The sequence below is a fragment of the Sardina pilchardus genome, chromosome 11 (assembly GCF_963854185.1).
Source record: "Sardina pilchardus chromosome 11, fSarPil1.1, whole genome shotgun sequence".
Classification (NCBI taxonomy): Eukaryota; Metazoa; Chordata; class Actinopteri; order Clupeiformes; family Clupeidae; genus Sardina; species Sardina pilchardus.
The window spans coordinates 12,056,641-12,076,853 of record NC_085004.1 but is presented as its reverse complement, the minus strand read 5'-3'; the positions used below and the strand labels follow the sequence as shown (position 1 = coordinate 12,076,853).

The following is a 20,213-nucleotide window of genomic DNA, read 5'->3' as shown; positions in this document are numbered from 1 at the left end:
ACAGCTGTCCAGCGGGAGACCCTGACCCTGTCTATCACCACCAGCCCTCGGCAGGTGAGGAGCACCACAGCCAAGCGCAGTCCAGTCAGGCCAGTGTGTGTGTGTGTGTGTGTGTGTGTGTGTGTGTGCGTGCATCTGAGTTAGATAGAGAGTTTGTGTGTGTATTTGAAACTGATGTGTGTGTGTGTGTGTGTGTGTGTTTTATTTGTAGACAAAGTGGGCTAGCGGTGTGGAGCGGTGTGTGTATAATGACCCCTGGCAGTGCCCTGTGTGTGTATTAGAGTGAGCTTAGCTGCATTAAAGGGCTCCTCAGGATCAGGACTCATCAGGGTCGTGGCAGAGACGTGGCCAGTCTGTTAGGGTTAAGGGCAGCACGCTCCAGCCACGACTCACTGCTGGATATTAAAGACATTCATCTGGGCTCCCACTGGCTCTCCTCTCTCCCTCACTCCATCCTTCCATCTCTCTCTCCCTACCTCTCTTTCTTTCCCTTCTTTCTCTCCTCCTCCCTCCCTCCTTCTCTCTCTGTCTCTCCCCTATTCTCCCTCCCTCCTCCTCTCTCTCTCCTTTCTCTCCCTCCTTCTCTCACTCTCCCTCCCCCCCCCCTCTCTGGGTGATGGATGAGAAGGGTGCCCCAGTCCGTGTGAGGCCCAGGAGCGGCCGCTCGCTCCCCCAGATATGAGCGTAATTAACCTCGGTGTATCCAGCGCGGCGCTGCCCATTAGAAGGACACCAGGATTGATGGCGCCGGCGCCGGCCCTCCCCTCCCCTGGACCCGCGGCCGTCAGGGCCTGAGTGGCGTGGCGCGCCTTTGTGTCCGGGACGCGCTCCGCTCACTCCCCACACACTGCAACAGACACACAGCTCTCCTCTCTCTCTCTTCTCTTTCTCTCTCTTCTCTCTGTCTCTTCTCTCTCTCTTCTCCGCACCTCACAGCAGACACTGGCCGTGACTCTCTCCGTTTGATCTGTTTTTTCATCCAGCAGAAATGGCTAATGCTGTTCTCTAATTGGGTTTATCGAATTGACATTGACTGTTTTTATGACAATAATCGTGTGTGTGTGTGTGTGTGTGTGTGTGTGTGTGTGTGTGTATACAGACAATTACACACACACACACACACACAGACATTTGCTTGATTCTAATTTTTGCGGAGATGTTGTCCTCATTTGAAATGATTATTGCGTTGGCCCCTGTGTGCAGTGCACCTGTAGAGTGGTAATAAGGTTGTGACATTGTGTGTGTGTATGCACACCTGTAGAGCTGTAATAAGGTTGTGACATTGTGTGTGTGTGTGTGTGTTCTTCCCATCCCCCTGATGTTGGCGTTTTGACCAATTTGCTTCTCTGTTGCAACCAGTACAAAAGACCCTTTATCACCGAAATAAGGGGTGACAAGTTCATTTAAAAACATGATGTGTCAGTGTTGGTCTGAATCCTACGCTTGATGTTGGAAATTAATGTATCTGCCCGTCACAGGCCTAACACACACACACACTCTTACACACTCCAGTTTGTCCCTGCTGTGACCTCTGTGGCTGTGTGTGTGTGTGTGTGTGTGTGTGTGTGTGTGTGTGTGTGTGTGTGTGTGTGTGTGTGTGTGTGTGAGAGAGAGAGAGGACTGCATGGCTCTGTGGAGGTGGCAGCACTGTCACACATGTGAGCTGCTCTGCAGACGCTGGAGGGTTTGATGGCTAGTAGTGCTTTCACTGCTAAAGCTAATCCATCTGCTCTTGTCTGGTCTGGAGTGACTCTTCTGTGCTCCCTTTCCTCTGTGTATCTCTCTCTCTTTCTTTCTTTCTTTCCATCTCTCTCTTCCTCGTTCTCTCTACCTCTTATCCTTTTGTTCTTTCTCTTTCTTTCTTTCCATCTCTCTCTCTCACTCGCTTATTCTGTCTCTCTTTATTTCTTTCCTTCCTTCCACCTCTCTCTCTGTCTCTTCTGACCATAACTGCCCCCCCCTCCTCTCTCTCTGTGTCTTCTGACCATAACTGCCCCCCTCCTCTCTCTCTGTCCCTTCTGACCATAACTGCCCCCCCCCCCCTCCTCTCTCTCTGTCCCTTCTGACCATAACTACCCCCCCTCCTCTCTCTCACACTCACGTACTGTATGTATCCCTCCCTCCACAGGACCATGCCTTCGTGCAGCTCTATGACGACGGGAACATGGACGTGGTGTCCATGTGGGTGTGCTGCTGCCTGGAGGAGAGGAGGAGCCAGCAGGCCCAGGCCCACATGTCCTAAGGGCCACGGCGGGGCGCTCCTGTGGGATTATGGGAAGGATTTCCCAGGACCCCCCCCCCCCCCCCCCCTGGATCCACGAGGTGCAGAGGAGCCAAAGCACACAGAAATCAGCCAACACTTCCCTTCCCATCTGGCCAAGGCTGCGGCCATTATGAGATTTTTTTTTGTTCCCGGTCATGAACTTAGTCCTAACTTTTGGGCGTTCCGTAGAAATTCACACCTCCTCTCCTCATTGACACTGTGTGATGGACTTCACTTCCAACCCCAACTCTATGTATTTGCCTGTTACATTGAGCTCTGAGTTGATTAGGAAACCCGAGATCTTCTGTTGTTGTGGTTGTTCTTTTATAATTTTACTAACATAACGTTTGAGGAATGAGTACGCGTGTGCAGTTGACCCTAACGTCTTAAACGGATGTAACCGTGTGAAGATGATTGGCTTTACGTTGTTTTTTTTTTCCGTGGGAAAGTGCCATTTCAGGTGGACTCCAGACGCCTGAGCGACCGTGTTTTATTGGTTGGCAGCTTTGCAGCGAGTGTTAGTGTTAGCTTTAGCATTAGCGTGTGACTGTGAGCTGCGTGTAGCGCAGCGACACCTGTGGGCTTGAGTCCACTCTGTCTGCAGTGAAAGATGTTAAGGGAGCGATAGCCTCAAACCGCACTGCTTCTGTCATTAGTAAACAAGTCAGCAAGATTTGTTGATCTAGCCCATTTTACAACCAAAGTGCTTCACAGGGAGAGGAGCATGGAAAGGACACTCCACCCCCCCAACTACACATGACGCATCCAGGCAGAGGCAGACACAATGCAAAGTGAACACTCCACTCCTCCTCAGCTCCATACCAGTTTAGTGGCTGCCAAACGCCAGTAGGAATCATTGGATGAAATAGCTCCACCGAGCTCAGTCAGGCAGGAGGACAGTCGTGGACACGAGTATCCTGGTCTTTTTTTTTTTTTTTAAGATTATTTTTTGGGCTTTTTATGCCTTTAATGGACAGGACAGTAGAGAGAATGACAGGAAGTGAGTGGGAGAGGGAGTCGGGGTGGGATCCGGAAAGGACCACGGGGCGGGAATCGAACCCGGGTCGCCGGCGTACGGTGAAGGTGCCCCAGCCAGTTGCGCCACTGCCGGGGCCACGAGTATCCTGGTCTTGACTCTAAAACCCTCGACACAGCAGGAACGAGGTGCCACACGCGTTCCCCACTCAAGCCCAGCTGTGCCAGGAAACAGCCTCCGTGAGATTAGGAAGGAGAGATGTGGGGAAGATCTCTGGACTACGGAGTCCATTTGTGCTGCTCAGATTACCTTGAGCTCCAGAAAAGACATTGAGATAAATGACTGAATCTAGTGTGAGAGAGAGAGTGTGTGTGTGTGAGTGTGTGTGTGTGTGTGTGAGTGTGAACGTGCTGGGTGCTCTGCAGTCCACCATGAGGAACGGATAGCGTTGAGTCGTGAGATGGATTGCTGAAGTCCTCTCATGTTTAAGTGTGTGGCTCGAATCCGTTTTGCTTCTGTATGTTACGCACTGCCATATGACATATTTAATGGCATAATATTATTTTAACTTTTTTTGCAGTATTCTGTTTTTTTAAGTAATCATGAGTCATATACACAGTAAAGGACTTATGTGAGAAATTTAAATGTAAAACTCTATGTAAGCCCCCCTTTGCCACCTCAGTTGGTGACTTCACCACAATGAATTCATGTTTTGGTTTGTCAGTATTTTCAATTCAATTCAATTAAACTGAGGTGTGTAAATGGCCCATATGCTAATAATGTGCATCTTGCTGTGCAGTACTGTTAGCGTTACAGAGTTACACTGAAACTCTACACAGATCTTGCCTTAATAATATAACTCCTTTGGTTTTGGGCAGTTGCCACCTTTTAACAGTACAATTGCCCTATGTCTATTTCAATCTGACACCCATGTTAACACCCCTCCACTTTAGCCCAGAGGATACTTACTGTGCACCTATTCTTAATCCAACTCCCTCATGGTAGCACTAACTCTGATCACTGACAGGCTTGCTGCCCTATAGCCATGAGGCCAAACCCCAAAGACGTTGAGGTGCAAGGTGTGCATTTGTGAGACAGACTAGCTTCTGGACCAACTGCCATATTATCAGAGCTATTCATCAATAACTCTTCTGAATCACTCCAGATCATTCCAAAGTAGGTCTAATTTCTCATGTGTATACTCTCAACACTGAAATGCAGCCAAATGGGAGACATTGGCCAATCAAGCTTCGCAACTTTTAATCTGAATCCAGAAATGATCTGTTGAAAATTGAAGCCTTCGGTTTTATTTTACTAGAGCTCATGCAACACATTAGTGTCAACGATACTGTACCTATTCAAACCAAAGGGTTCATTCTTATGTGGGACAGTTGCTCTGTTGAAGGATAACGGTTAGAGTTCTTATAGGACCCAGAAGATTTGCACATCATAGAACACATTGTATGTTTTAACACCTGCTTCAATGTGTGGATAATGTCAAACCTCCCTGCTTTGCCAATTTTCTGAAGATTCATTCTCAAAGCCAGAAACAAAAGAGGGCATGATTTAGAGTTTTTTTTTTTTTTTTTTTTTTACTTTCTAGCAAGGCATAGAGGCATTCCATATTTTTTTTTTTCATCAGCAATAAAAGAAAAAGCACTTTATGGAAGTTTTTGCTATGTAATAAAATACAGTTTGGTTATAGCCTTACATACCGAAAATGTGATATTGTGAAGCAGCATTGTTGCTCGAGTCATATGATTTGTAAACCCTAAAAGTCCCATTTGAAATAATCTGTTACATATGTCTTGTTGTATCCCTTGGTTTTGTGGAGATTTACCCCCAGAAGGCCAAATGTCTCAATCACAGCCTGTATGTGACAGATGTGACCCTGGATGATGTTCAGTTGAATGTGTTTTCGTGGTCCATTATTGAAAAATGATATCGGGTGCAATACACAAAGCTAATTGATTACTGAAAGAATGTTAAGAGAATCCTGAGATGCTCCTTTGAGTGACATCCATTAATAAATGCTTTTGCACACCTCTATTTGTGTCTCTCAGACAGGTCCTTCTGTTCATTAAATAGCATTTGGAGAGCCCACTCCATTGCAAACTACTACAGTACAGACCTATAAATAATAAGGGACACTTCATATCTAGCAAGAATCAACTCTCATCCACAGGCTCTGATTTGGGTGAGGGTTCAAGTCTTGTTTTTTTTTTTTTTTAAGTGCATTATACATTTTCTAATATTTCATTCATAATATAACTTGATGAATGGGCAAACATGAACCACGGCGTCCTGGCTTGGTTGGCCACAGCTTTCCATTTCGATTTGAAACCCTCTGTTTTATGAGATCATGTGTTCCTGCTCTACAGAGACGACGCCTGTTTCATCTTGTTTCCATCTTGCGCCCAGTCTGTTTAGTGCATTTACTTGTCCTCTGATCAATACTCTCTCTTCTGTTATCGACCGTCTGGTTTTCATTTCTGCGCTTCGGAAAGGGACCGTGTCGCGCAGGTCAAATCAAGCTCAAACGAAGGATGTTTTAAATGCCTTATCTTGTCATCCCTCGTGACGGAGACCCCTTATGTGAAATATAACTCCTTTCATGTGTGGTCCGATTTTTACAAAAGGTGGGTGTTTTTGTACATTTATAACCCAATTGATGCTCATATAACTCAGTCAACTTGTTAAATAATTCATTATTACATTATTAATATATGTAACGGTGCAGCTACCTTAGCCTACATTGTACCCTACAACCTTGTATTGCACTGCTGAGACCGGCAGATGGAAGCCGAATCGCTGAAGGGTCATGACAAACAGACCCCGACGGACTTCAATCCTCGTATTTTCTCAAACTTACACACGTAGCCTACCTTGTACACACAACACACTTAGCCTGGCGGATATAATAAAACTCTGAAGTGGGTTTCAAATCGGCCAGTAGAAGACCTTTACTTGAATGAACTTGCGAGGACATGAGTTATGGGATGGGGAAATGAACCTTCTGTTCCAATCCAAATTACCCGCACACGTGCAATTTGTGCGTCGCTGTCTAACAACAGCCTGGTGATGGGGTGTGAGGAATCCAGGCGTCTTCATTTACAATCTAGTCATCTGATCAGAAGGGATAGTTTGCTTAAGTCTCAAAAGAGCACCACTTTTGTGAAAACACTTGATTTATTTGTCATGTTCAGTGATTGAAATGTCACTAGTTCAATACATGACATATAGGCTATGGGATGTCGTAAACTGGAACAAACGTTCCCTTTTGAAACAATTGGCTCAGTTTTTCTCCATTTGAAGGCCCTGACTTCAGAACACCAGAAAATATCAATGTAAAAGGTGCTGATGTTTACCATTAAAAATTAAATTAATTGGAGCCAAAGGTTAGCAGCGCAACGCTTATTAAGGTAAAGTCTTATGTTTTGATTTGTTTTTCTTTGCTGAGTGTGTGTGTGTGTGTGTGTGTGCTCTGTGGCAATTCTGCGTAGTTATGGCTTACATGGAAGTTTTGTATGGACCGACGGGCCCATGAGACAACGCATGCAGATCAGGATAAATAGGCTTTTCTTGTCGAACACTTCTGCGACTACCATAGCCTTCTCTGATTTTTTTTCAGCAAACGCTCAACGCCTCTCCTGAAATCCGCGTTGAAAAAAGTTTCCTTTAATTAGGGATATGTATTCCTGGTGAAGTGCATCAGATACTTCACAAACCAACGCCACCTCTCCACGTGTGTGTGTGTGTGTGTGTGTGTGGGCGCGCGCGCGCGCGCTCAGGTGTTTCCTCTGAAGGTGCTGATTGACACCTAGCCTGCGTCATGTGCGCGTATCTCAGCATAGCCTGTGTCATTATGTCCATGAAACAACACTTGATATGGGCATGTGCGAACTCAAATAGCTACAGACTTAACTGAGACCCATTCAGAACTCAGAGTAGAGTCACACGCCATCCAGGATGCGCTTTAGCATTCTGGTGTATCAGGATGTGGGGTGGTGCGCCTAGACTCAAGCTGCATTAACTCCACTTAGCCTATACCTCCACATTAACACGAGCGAGCTTATGCTTAGCGACAAGGCAATGAAACTGGCCGTGTTCATAACTTTATTATTTTAACAATGTGGGAGGTTGGCCTTTAAAAGCTGCTCTCTGAAAAGGAGAGTCCCTTGGCATTGTGTTCGCTCCTCTCAGAGAGGACACATTAATTAATTAACGCTCAGTCCTACCTTAGGCTCACCTGGCTCTTATAGCCAAAACATTGTATTCAGTGTCGAAAATGCTTAGGATTTAGGATTTAAGATTTTTCTAACGGTAGCCTATACCATCATAACATTTTCATTGTATATCCTGTATTTAATTCTGATTGATAATTTCTGAAACCATGGTTTAAGCCTAATGTGGGATAATCAGATCAACTGTACAAATGTTTACTTTCACGGAGCTATACAATAAAAAACAAAAAACAAAAAACAAAAACTTCTGATATAGGCCCTAGCTTACATCTGATGTTAAAAAAAACAACCCTAACACCGAGTCTCTTACCATACGCAAGTGGGCTAAGTGTTCAATAGTTAATTTAACATTTAGCCTGCAGTTTGAGTTTTCACTAGCCAAGGGTGGTGATTAATCTTTAAAGCTAGACCTATAGCCATCTTATATACTTTCTTTGTGGAAACGTCATTTCGATGACTTAGAGACACTTAAATATTTTAACGCGGTGTCTGTCTTATACCGATTGTTTACACACAGACGTGTCTCACATAATATACTCGAAAAACTATTGAGGGGTAGCCAAGTGTGATAAAAGGCTTCGACTAAAATTACCGCTGAAATATCTAATTAAAAGCGGGCGTGGTGTTGTGTGGCTGTACCTGCGCTGAACTCATAAATGGATTGTTGTAGCACACGTGAGCTCCTGTTTCTCGAGAATAAATGGCAACAAAGACGCATTTAGTTGGAGCGTTGTAAATAATTTAAAGGAAAAGAATAATTACAGAATAAATTGTAATTATTGTGGGCTGGAGAAAAGCCTCTAGATTGTGAAAGATGACACGACCTGAACAGATCAGGTTAAAGTTTCCTTCACCATCAATATTGCAATAAGCCCATCTGATGGCGTACGGGGATCATGCCAGGTCTATGGGCGTTCAAGACACTATTAATATTGGCCAATGCAGCGCGCAATAGCAATTACTGTGGAAAGACATAAAATATACAAAATCATCATAGTCTGTATCTTAAGGTAATTAACAGTACACTTAAGGATGTATAAATCGTTTAGTTATCTATTAAATCAAGCATGCTGTAACGTCACATTCAAAACGGTCCCAAGTCAATAACGCACACAGCAGCGTGCACCTTCTGCTAGAGCAATCATGGTTGGAGCTCGCGGGGTCTGTTCGGGTGCAGCGCGCCCGCGGGGCGTTTGTGGACGCTATTAACGCGCATTTGTTTAGAGTAATTGTTCACATTTTGGACCGGGCAGAATGATTAATTACAGATTACTCAAAACTCTTCGTCGGACAGTTCATACCGTTTAAGGGGCCTTTCAAATATGCCCCAATTTTGATCGTGACAAGCAATTAATAGGCTATTTATCATATTATTGTCCACTAATTTTGCCTATTTGTTATGACTGTTTTCACCACCGTGATATGAAATATGCTTCAAACAAGAAATGCAGTCCAAATTAGCTGCACGTTTTTTACTCAACACATTTCACTCAAACAATAATTAATTCCACATGTTCCACAAGATATGTATAATGTATTTCCGTAGAGAATATTTGGGAATGTTTAGCCTGTGTGTTAAATTGGTTTGCCTATTTTGTTTGGCAAGAAAACTAAAGAGCGATACTATCAGGACAAGGTATCGATATCCAAGAATGAGTCGTAGAGGGGTTAACTGCAGGGCATTGATCAGCTTATAAATAGTTAATCTGATCATATAAGGTTCCCTCTCTTCCCTCACTCGTTTGCTGTAATATATCACTGTGCTTGTACACACTATCCGCCTGCTCCGCGCCCTGTGTGTTAAACAAATTTGCTGCATTTAGGGACCATTATTTGGAGAGCATGAGAAATGGAGTGGTGGGTTTTATGACAGGAAATATGCCCTGGGGTCGTCATGACCCCACCAAATAAAAAATGCACATTTCAAAAGAGGTTCTTCTCCACGACATATAATCATATAACATGGCGTTCCATACATTTTCCAAATAATAATAATAAAAAAGACAGTGCTGAAATGCCAAATTGATTTGCGTCCTCGAAAATTAGTACAGATGGTCATGTAACCTGACAAAGTCTGCCATTTTGTTGCCATCGATTTTACTTCAGTGGTTTTTTTTCTAATCATTTGTTTGCATTTCATAGGCTACGCTGGAAAAATATTATATGAACATTTTGCCTCTCAGAAATGAGTTAGACATATAGGATACACGTAATGAAATACTTATAAATACTGTTGGGCTATGTCTCTAAAAGACATTAACTATGCCAAAGTTTTAAAGTCATCATTAACAATGTTACAAATGGAAAAGTCTCTTAAAAATAAAGTCTGTTTACGCACCTCTCTAAAGCGGATTTGTGCATAGCACTTGGTCTTTACGCACTAACCCAAAGTGTAATTATTCAATGCCTCATAATTGTGTTGAAAAGTATATCTTAATCATCGTTAACATTTAACGATTCCCGTGTTCTTCGTCCTCCTCCTCAGACACAGCTGAATTCAAACAGTGTTCCCGTGACTATCGTACGTCCCGCAGGCAAATAGTTAATACGGACATGGTCGTGCGATGTGGGTGTGCCTTGCAGTTATTTTAGCGCGCTCTTCTGTGCTGTAACGTATTCAGTCTGCTGAGGAGTGGCGACGGCTTTTGGACTGTCATGTGGTCAATCTCCTTACATTTCTCACTCAATGCCGAACAGCCATGGAGTATGGAGGTCTTTGCACAGTAGCACGCAGCGAGGAGGATATTTGAATGAAACTGAGCCAAGACGTAGCCTACCTCCACATTTATTATTTCGAACGACCAAGTGACGACTTGCTCATTATTTTTGATGTAACTAAGTCACATTTTACAGCATTCTTTCCTCAGAGATAAAGGTAAGTTAAGATCGATATCATTAACATTTCAGGTAGGCTAATTGATGTATTGTATAATATGACAAAATGGCTTCGATGTCTTCGATAGACTGTCGGAGAAATATTTACCGAAGATTATAGTGAGGCATATCAAGACCTAGGCTAATACTTTTAATGATGGTGAGCAAGGTTACTTCCAATGTGCCCGAAGTTGTCCCTAAACTCCGAGGACATTTTCAGTGTCAGGTGTCAAACAACTAAAGCATGTTTTCATAGCTTTAAGTGCGGGTTCTAAAAGTAGAAATTCTATGATATTCTATTAGAAATGAGAAAACCCTGTGTAATAACAAGGAAATCGGCTTAGTTGTCTTCTCCTCTCCGATAAGCTCATTGGCGGAGCTAAATAACCTTTTCCTTCTGTTCTTTTGCGTATTAGGCCGTTAAGTAGGCGCTTAAGTAATCACTCTAGTCTCAGAGCCGATTTAAAGACGTCGAAAAGGTCTGACTCACAATTATTTATACTTTAAATACATTGAACATTAAAAACAAAAGCATCAGAAACATTTTGTGATAAATGTTTTGACAAAGCCGCAGGCCTAACATTAACAGCTAACATGAAATATAATATAATAAGTCTAAACAAATCGAGATTTCCAGATAAATCGCCCATTTGAAAGGACGTGCTTATAATTATATTAACCAGATAAACAGTGACGAAATTGTGATTATTGTCATAGTCTGACCGTTTGAAATCAAATAATATTGATTACTATTGGTCATTGGTCTGAAATAAAATTCTAAGATAATAACCTGGATAATAGTTTGTAGTAAACTTAATTTCTATATATATAAATAAATAAATATATATATTAAAAAAAAAAGAAAGAAAGAAAGAAAAGAAATGTGGTGGGATATTTCATTATTCCAATAACCTCCTTTTTTTTTTTTTTACACTTCAGATCTCCAGGAATGGAGCCAATACCCGGTCAGCTGGCAGCGGGACGAGATTCCAGCTCTTCCCCAAATTCCAAACAGGAACTGCAGCCTTACTCCAGCTCCACCTCCCTCAAGCCGAATCAAGTCAGTGAGACTGCATTATACGGAGTGCCTATAGTTTCCTTGGTGATAGATGGGCAAGAAAGGCTTTGTTTGGCTCAGATATCTAACACACTCTTGAAGCACTACAGCTATAACGAGATACACAACCGACGCGTTGCTCTTGGGATCACTTGTGTGCAGTGCACCCCGGTTCAGCTCGAGATCCTGAGAAGGGCGGGGGCGATGCCCATCTCGTCCAGACGCTGCGGGATGATAACCAAGCGCGAGGCAGAGAGGCTCTGTAAATCCTTCCTCGGGGCCCACGCGCCACCGAAACTGCCCGAAAATTTCGCCTTTGACGTCTCTCACGAGTGCGCGTGGGGAAGCAGGGGCAGTTTCATTCCAGCTCGATACAACAGCTCAAGAGCGAAATGTATCAAGTGCTCCTACTGTAATATGTATTTTTCACCGAACAAATTTATCTTTCACTCCCATCGTACACCTGAATCTAAATACACACAACCAGATGCAGCGAACTTCAATTCATGGAGACGCCACCTGAAACTCACTGACAAGAGCTCGTCCGATGACGTGAGTCACGCTTGGGAGGACGTGAAGGCCATGTTTAATGGCGGGAGCCGGAAAAGGACGATGCCATTGAGTGGGTCAGAAATGTCCTCTTCTCTCAAGTCTCATGCAGCCTCCAGCAACATTACGCAAACGAGTTCATCCGAGGTTCCGCACAAGACCTTACGCTGTGAAGACGACCGCGGTGCTCTCGGTTTGGCCAACAGCGTGCGCAACTACCCTGTCATCCCCGTGCCCAGTAAAGGGTTTGGGGTACTACAAAAGATCCCGCCACCAATCTTTCCACATCCCTATGGATTCCCTACATTTGGATTGTGTCATAAGAAGGACGACGGTATTGCAGACCAAAATAAGACCAACGTTCCAGGTGTGTTTTGGCCAGGCGTAAAGGACAATATTTACCCATCTTTCCCTATGTTTTGGCCCACGGCAGGCGGCCTACCAATGTCATATCCACAACCACAGCCCAAACCGCATACAGATATCATTTCCACGCGACAAAGTGAGTCCGAACTCTCTGACCAAAATGACCGAGGATCCATCACACCCAAAGACAGCCTCTTTGATAGTGAGCGCTGCTCAAGTTCTCAGTCCACGAGAAACGAGGAGGAAAAGTCTGGGGACGAAGCCAGGTCAACGGAGGGGCATCCCAGCACGCCTCGAAAGGTGAGCTACATATCTGCTTTCAGGCCAGTTGTGAAAGACTCTGAGAGCATCGCTAAACTGTACGGCAACAGGGAGGCATATACAGGGGTTCGTTCAGGTTACCTATCACCTGACTTTGTCAGTGAAAGTTCCAGTTACCGCTCCATCTCTCCAGACGTTGACAGTGGAGAAGACCCGGATGTTGACGTGGAATCGAATAAATTACCAGAAGATGAAGAGTCAATTCAACTTTCCGTTGAAGATCATCACAGTCCCCAGGGGCGGATCTCGTCTCAGGCCAATCCCGATGAAAGTGAAGATTCGGAGACTCGACCAACACAGCAACCGGATGATCCCCAGAGAGTTTTGTTCAGCGAGGCGGGGTCATCGGATGACGAGCGGCTGAGCAAGCACGTGCCAGAGAGTAAAGATGCTGCAGTGTACGAAGTGAGTATCCTCACGGCAACAAAAGTGTGTGTGATTCTCTAATTACTTTAAATAATAATACAACACATTAAACGAGGCTATGTGCAATGCAGTAAAATCTAATTATTATACTTTCAGCGAATTTGTCAATAAATAACGTAGGCCGGCCCGTTTTTAAATATAGCCTATTCCAGTTGCCTAATTTGGCTAATTTCACCTTTGTCCCAATTAATGTGATGGAAGGCTGACCGGGAATTTTTTTGATCTCAAGAATGACGATACGCCTTGACTACTTGAGGCAAATTGGGTTAAAATGGTGGATAATTTTCACTTTATTTTGATGAAAGGGATTGGCGGACTCTCTTTGTTGTCACTGACACACAAATTACAGCCCTTGCGCGCACACTACCCTCTCTCGTCTCGTGTTAACCTGAGATGATATCTAGAATTTGATTATGAATGGAGTGGAAGTGGATTAAAATAATTGTGACAATTCCATCGCCATGATTAGTGAAATAAAAAGTTGCATTTAATTATGTTACATTTCTTTTTTTTCTTTTGGTTGCTGCAGGTGTATGCCCATGAAAAGGACGGACACCTGGTCTCGTCTACAGCATCTAATTTAGTATCCAAATTTCCCCAGAGTCCGCGGGAGACCATCGGTAATAATATGACTATGAACGGTTTTTGTATTTCTGACTTTGCAGTGCGCACGAATATTTATAAGCCTTTTTTTTATATTTTGACATGAAAAGATTCAATTAAGCAAAGCGTCATTCCAACGGAGGACGAATCTGATTTGCAGAAAACCTACGATGTATCCAAAGACAGCTCGAGTAAGTCTTTCACTGAACACTGTCAGTGTGGAATTACATCTATATGTGGTCTAAACATCGGAAACCTAATGATAATAATTGATAACCATGTGGCACAGGTGACGAGGCGATGCGCGATGAGGTACCCAGAACTGGAAAAGGCATCGAAAATATGGCGAAAGGTACGGACTGTTTTTCCTTAATGAATAAACTACACTGACCATAAACAATATGTCCTTGTAATTATAAAAGGAAGAAAATAAATAAGAAATTATGGCAAATGGGTGGATTGTATCCACTAGGCCTACTTAAATAATAGCCTGGGATGTGTAATAGTAATAAAGACGAACGGGCCTACTTACAATTGCTCATAACCTCAGATGTAACTTGTTAAAACGTGTCTTTCATGTGACTGGTAAATTCGAATGTATTTTCTGTAGCCTATTATTTGATATTTGATTTACTAAGCAGTTTCTAAATTAACGTCTTATTGCACACATTAAATTGTTGGATTCAGCTATTGCATGTCATTTTGCTAAACCAGTATTATGTTTACTATCTTGTGATAAATTAAAAGATACAAAGATATCTTATAAGGACCTCCATCTCTTTCACACTCTGTGTTCCCACTGCAGATCCCCCTTTGTATTCTCAGATGTTAACGTTAAGCCTGAGGCTATTGTCCTAATTATCTTGCAACAGCATGCTTGAAAACACAGGGATCTGACTGTTAATGCTCGCCTCACACACAGCAGAGACCACTATGCATGTAGACACTAGTGCAGTCAATTACATTCAGCGTTCAAAAACTCTTATTTTATTATAGTCTTGAAATAAAAAAGTGCATTTTTTTTCGCATTTGCTCATTGGGTTTCTCTGTTTGCCCGCAGAGGAGCTTCAAAAACAGCTGGTGGAGCAAGTGGAACTCAGGAAGAAGCTAGAGCGAGAATTTCAAAATTTAAAAGGTGAATAATCACGGCACCACAGGCAAATAATTCAACCTGCAGTTCATATAGGATTTAAATAGATGCATCCTCTGACTTTATGGCCAAGAGCAGAACTCCACAAACGTTCAACTTATCCCAAGATTTTCTCCATAATGACAGTGGTTTGGTGTCCATGTATTAAGGATCTCAAGGACATTTGTTCCTCAGATAATTATCAGGATCAGATGAAGAGAGAGCTGTCATATCGGGAGGAGATGGTACAACAGCTGCAAATTGTTCGAGGTGAGTAGTCAGTCCGAAAATGAAATGCACTTACAGAAAGATTGCATATATGTATCAGTTTGCTGAAGAGTTAAGATATGTAAAAAAGTGACACTTGCATATTTTCGACTGATTTCTATAGATTTTATGTCGTTCAAAAAAAGAAAAAGAGACTTCTATTGAACTACCAAGATGTGACACTGTGATTATCTTTTTATGATAAAGTAGAACATCTGACAACTGATTGTCGCATTATCAATAAATATTCAATTTTTAAACACAGAGAACACTGATCATCAGCAATAATGTTAACTTTACAGCCTAGTAATATCATATTCATTCTTTTTTAACCAAGACACTTTGTGCAACGAGTTGGACCAAGAGAGAAAAGCTCGTTATGCAATTCAACAGAAGCTGAAAGGTAATCATACTTTTTGGTTTAAAGAGAACTTATTTTAGATGTAACGAATATATGCAAGTGTTACTTTTGCTACTTTAAGTTTTCACTGAAAATTATGACTGTTTTGATTCAACCTCCTTTTCTTAAAATGGTCTCTTTCACTTTGCTGCATTTTCCCCTTTTCCCTCCACATTGTTAGATGAATTCTGACACATACAATGTAGCTATTCTGGAATAGCTTTTGGAGGCTCTAAAGCCAGTCAAAGATACGTTTGACAGATTAAATTATTCAATTGTGCGTCGATACATGAAGTGATCGGTATATGGTTTCTCCTAGAAGCTCATGATGCTCTTCACCACTTCTCATGCAAGATGCTGACCCCTCGTCACTGCGCTGGGACCTGCACATTCAAGCCTCCCATCCTGCCACCCTAACTCTTCAGTCAGACTCCTACACACACACCGCCGGACACCTAACACAGGTGGAAGCCTTTCCTGCACAGCAATCCTACTACCCAAGGACTACTTCTAAATAAACTGTCCACGGATGCAATAGACCGTGAATGACATGGACACGATACTTCTCATTTGAGAGGGTGTTTTTTTTTTTTTTTTTTTCACTTAGTTGAACACTTGCATCAAAAGAGTAGTGCAAATACAAGCCTATCATTCCTTATGTCATATGGGTCATCCTTACTCCTGTGGAAAGACCCGGAAAACACCATGCCCAATTCAGACCATTACTGCTTAGGATGTGGCAATGTGCAATGAAATTTGTTGTGACATTTTATTGTTAATATGAAAATAATACTTAAGCATTATTCATGTCTTTTTATGTATTTATTTATTTTTGTGGTTCTTAAGATACAGTGCTGTTTAATATCCCCTCCTAAGTTTATATTATGAATTACCATGCACTTTAACAAAAAAAAATAACGAAAACATTGACCCAGTATGTACTATTCTGTTTGGTTCTGTTTCGGGGAGAGCGAGACTAGACTGTATCAAACCCAGCTCCCTCTTGCAAACGAGGATTATACCAGCACTTATTACACAATAGAAAATTACATTTAAAATTTAGGTTGGCCGTAATGCTTTTATCTCACGCCGTATAAATGTGCAGTGCTTTTTGTGAGCTATATTCAAAAACACATCAAACCTCTTGCCTCACTATGTAGCTGAGGAGAAAACACAGATCGCAGATTTAGCAAGATGTGCAGTTGTTCCCTTCATAAATATGTTCTTTGATATGTTTTAAAAAAAACAATTGCACTGCACTAAATTTTTGTCATCTTTACACTCCATAGTAGACCATTGCTTGTCTAGATACATAAAAACATCTGTTCTATGATTGATATGCAGTGCAAATCCTAGGTATTGGAGCACAATTCCACATCACCATTTGACTGCCAAACGTGGGAGATATAATTAAGTGCTACTCTTTGATCTGACAATACCTGTTATCCCAAAAGTTTATTACCTTTGTGGGAAAAAGGTAATAATTCTCCACTTCAGTAGAGGGGAAACGTTTTTGTTGCATGAACAGGCAGTCCACTGTTATTTGTTAAGGTATGTTTATGTTCTTAGTGCATTTAGATGTATTATATCCAGTTCAAATGTGTAAAGACAGATAACTGTACATAATCACAGAACTGCTGTAACAATACATTCAGCCTTGATTTTTCCCAGTTACAGTGGGGATACATGTAAAATATGATTAAAAGCTTTTGATGTCCTCCTTCAGGATCTCATACTTATCTACCAAGGGCAAGACTGACACCCTGTGGATTTATAGGGAATTGCATCCACATTCAGACACACACACGGTCTTTGACAGTCACAAATTACCTATACCCACAATGACAATTTAATTAATACATTCAATATATTATATATTAAATGTTCATCATGTGCATTCAAACCACATGAAAATATGGTCAATGACATGTTTTGGTCCATAAACAAATGTAGGTGTTTTGGTCCAACATAAGCTGCTAGAACTTGATACATTTTAAGCAACGTTTTGATATGGCCGTGAGGACAACAAACAAACCCGTCTTTCCCACTGGCCACCCAAGCTATGCATAATGCAATTGTGCTGTCCGAGGCAGAATGCAGTAAGAGTGTTACCAGCGACATCACCCATGAAAGATAGAATGTTATAATGTGAAAATGTTATCAGTTATCAGTCTGATAACATGGTGTTTAGCACGCGATCCAGCATCTACATGAAGCAAGAGTTTGTCATCCTCAGAATATTGTGTCATTCAATGTCAGAAGTTTGAGTTTTAACAACAAACTTAAATAAGTTTTACATCAAAATGGATTGTGGCGGTTTAAAACACAACCCCATACCATAAATACGGCCTGGTTCAAGTTCACAGTCCGTTTACAATACATTTGACATAATAGTCCAGTGCCTGTTCATTACACAATTGTGGATACACTCAGTTTCCACAGAGGGGGAGTTCATAACAACAGACTTGAAATCAATTTAGATAGTCGGATGAATATGTAATGCAGGAAATCATTATAGCTAGCATACAGCTTTCAAAAGTATAACACTGACCAACAGAGGTGGCCAAAGGCCTAAAAAATTATGGCTTCAAACCCATTTTCATGATGCAACTGATTTGTAATCGTGAGAATGGCATCTCTGTTGGTGCCATTTCACTGACTCTGTAGTGCAGGAACATGACCTTAGTCCCCAACACACAGAGCAGTTCAATAGGCTTTCATGGAGATTAGGCCGATACATAGAAAATTGATGAAGGGGTAAAGACAGATTCTATCCTATTTCTCACAGTTGTATGAAAATGTTACATTTGTTTGAATAGACACAAGACATGATAAAGGCAAAATGGTCAGTAGATGAAGAAACAATGTTTATGTGTACGGTATTATATATATAGCAGACAAAGAAACGACCCAGCCCTACAGTCTAAAGGCCTGAACACACCAACCCGATAATCGGCCGTCGGGCAGACTTGACATGTAGAGTTGGCCAGTGGCCGTCGGCCTCAATTACCAATCTGATTGGTTGAGTCCTAACCCTTTGAAACATCTAGGTAGCAGAGGACTTTGTTTAAACTACACAGCAAATTTCTGGAGTTCAAAAAACTTTAGTTAAACAAAAAAGTGTTAAAGTGTTAGATTTTGGGAGTTTATTCTCTACATTTAACTACAGCTTGTGTTCAGGGTAACTCTTTGGTGGTGTAATATGTCGGTGTTCATTTATTGGGTGTTGAGGACTGTGAGGAGCCTGATTCAACACTACACCTGAGTTTACACAGTGTACACCATGCTCTGCTCAGCAGTATTCACTTGGACTTCATCTCGAGCCAGGTAAAAGTGTGATTTTACTTCTTACTACTACTTCTAATGTTACTATACCATACTTTTACTTCGAATGTTTTATTAGGCTGTGCAAGACTTTAAGACGATAACTGGACGTAACGGTACATTTGTAACGTTATATTTTGTCAGACTGTGATGGCCAAACTTGCTAGCAGCTGAAGTTTGCCCCAAACCTGTTGGAACTCGTGAGGCAGGTAAAAGTGCCATTTTTACTTCTCAAACTAACGCTATATTAGACTTATATCAGTAAAAATGGCACATGTGTATATTCTTTTTTTTCAAGGCTAAACTCGCTAGCTAGCTAGCCGCTAAAGTTAGCCCCGAACTTTCTTTTTTAGTTGGCAGCTAGCCCCCAGACTTGTCATACCATGCGTTATCATACTCGTCATTACTGATGTCTTTGTGTATTTACGTTAACATTAGCCTACGCAGTTTCTTCTGTCGCCTTAAACCTAACTTTTCCCCATAGACCTAAAAGAAAACCTAGCTTCTATTTCCTTCACTCCAGACCGCCAGGGCGGTGCTGAAAGCACTAGTGGAAGCATCTTTGCATCCGCGCGTTATCGAGAATCGCATTAAAAAGTTGTCATCTCATGACATATGACGTGACTGCCTGCCTATATAAAGCAACGCCCCACGTCATTTCGGTCTCTTCTTTTTTCTCGCGTGAGATCGCATCTACTCTTGGAAAGTGCTTGTTACTGTGTTGGAGCTATACCTGTGACGATTACTGTGCAGCTTGTGACTGTAGAGGACTTCAGTTGGATTCGGTTTCCACACGAGCTGTATGGTCGCTAAGGTAAGTCATTATTACTTGAGATATTGAAATATCTTCGTTCACTGAATCTTGGTTGCCAAACTTCAGGTTTGAGTCACAACTGCCTGGTTGCCAGCAAGTTTGTTTGATTGATTGTTTGATTAAGCTAACCTATTGGTTGCCAATACGGTTATCTTGTCTGCTATTTAAGTGAGGACTGGTGTCGCCGTTGCACATTAGTCGGTTTTGCTATATTGCTTCAGCTTCTGGTTGCCAGTAAGCTGTTGACTATTAGTGATAGCTTGTAACTCACTTAGCCCTGGTTGCCAGGCTAGCGGCGCTAAATTTAGCCCACCTTGACCGTTAACTCTGTAAAGTTATTGACTAACATGGATACGGTCAGGTGTTCCACTTGCCCCAATCTAATGGAGGTGCTGGACTCACATACTAACTGCGCGGAGTGCCTTGGTATTCAACATCTGAGGGAGGCAATGACTGATCCTTGTCCTTTATGTGCCTTAATGCCGCTCGCTGTGAGACAGGCGCGTCTCGCTGGAATGGAGTGCAATTCTAGCAGTGTTTTGTTTTCTGATGCTCAGGTGCAACGTAAACGTCGGCACTAGCCAGTGCGTGCGAAACTGC

At 42.2% G+C, this 20,213-nt stretch overlaps 2 protein-coding genes across 4 annotated transcripts in view; both read left to right on the top strand.

Moving 5' to 3' along the window:
- The window catches only part of map2k5 (mitogen-activated protein kinase kinase 5), a 55,853-nt gene extending 50,565 nt beyond the window's left edge, over window positions 1–5,288 (top strand). For both annotated transcript variants that reach the window (XM_062549064.1, XM_062549063.1), the window contains one exon: window positions 2,129–5,288. In XM_062549064.1, coding sequence (XP_062405048.1) covers window positions 2,129–2,242 — 114 coding nt within the window. In that variant the 3' untranslated portion in view covers window positions 2,243–5,288. The remainder of the gene's footprint in view (window positions 1–2,128) is intronic.
- A 6,012-nt stretch (window positions 5,289–11,300) lies between these two features.
- On the top strand, window positions 11,301–17,040 carry skor1a (SKI family transcriptional corepressor 1a). 2 transcript variants are annotated; one of them, XM_062549490.1, is made up of 8 exons: window positions 11,301–13,055; window positions 13,606–13,696; window positions 13,790–13,870; window positions 13,969–14,031; window positions 14,740–14,814; window positions 15,004–15,078; window positions 15,413–15,478; window positions 15,795–17,040. In XM_062549490.1, exons 1-8 carry the CDS (start codon window positions 11,307–11,309, stop codon window positions 15,890–15,892), a joined length of 2,298 nt encoding a protein of 765 aa, XP_062405474.1. In that variant the 5' UTR covers window positions 11,301–11,306; the 3' UTR covers window positions 15,893–17,040. The 2 variants fall into 2 exon arrangements, with proteins under 2 accessions (XP_062405474.1, XP_062405473.1); XM_062549489.1 differs by lacking the exon at window positions 15,413–15,478 and having other exon boundaries at window positions 11,307–13,055; window positions 15,798–17,040.
- Window positions 17,041–20,213: the final 3,173 nt, after the last annotated feature.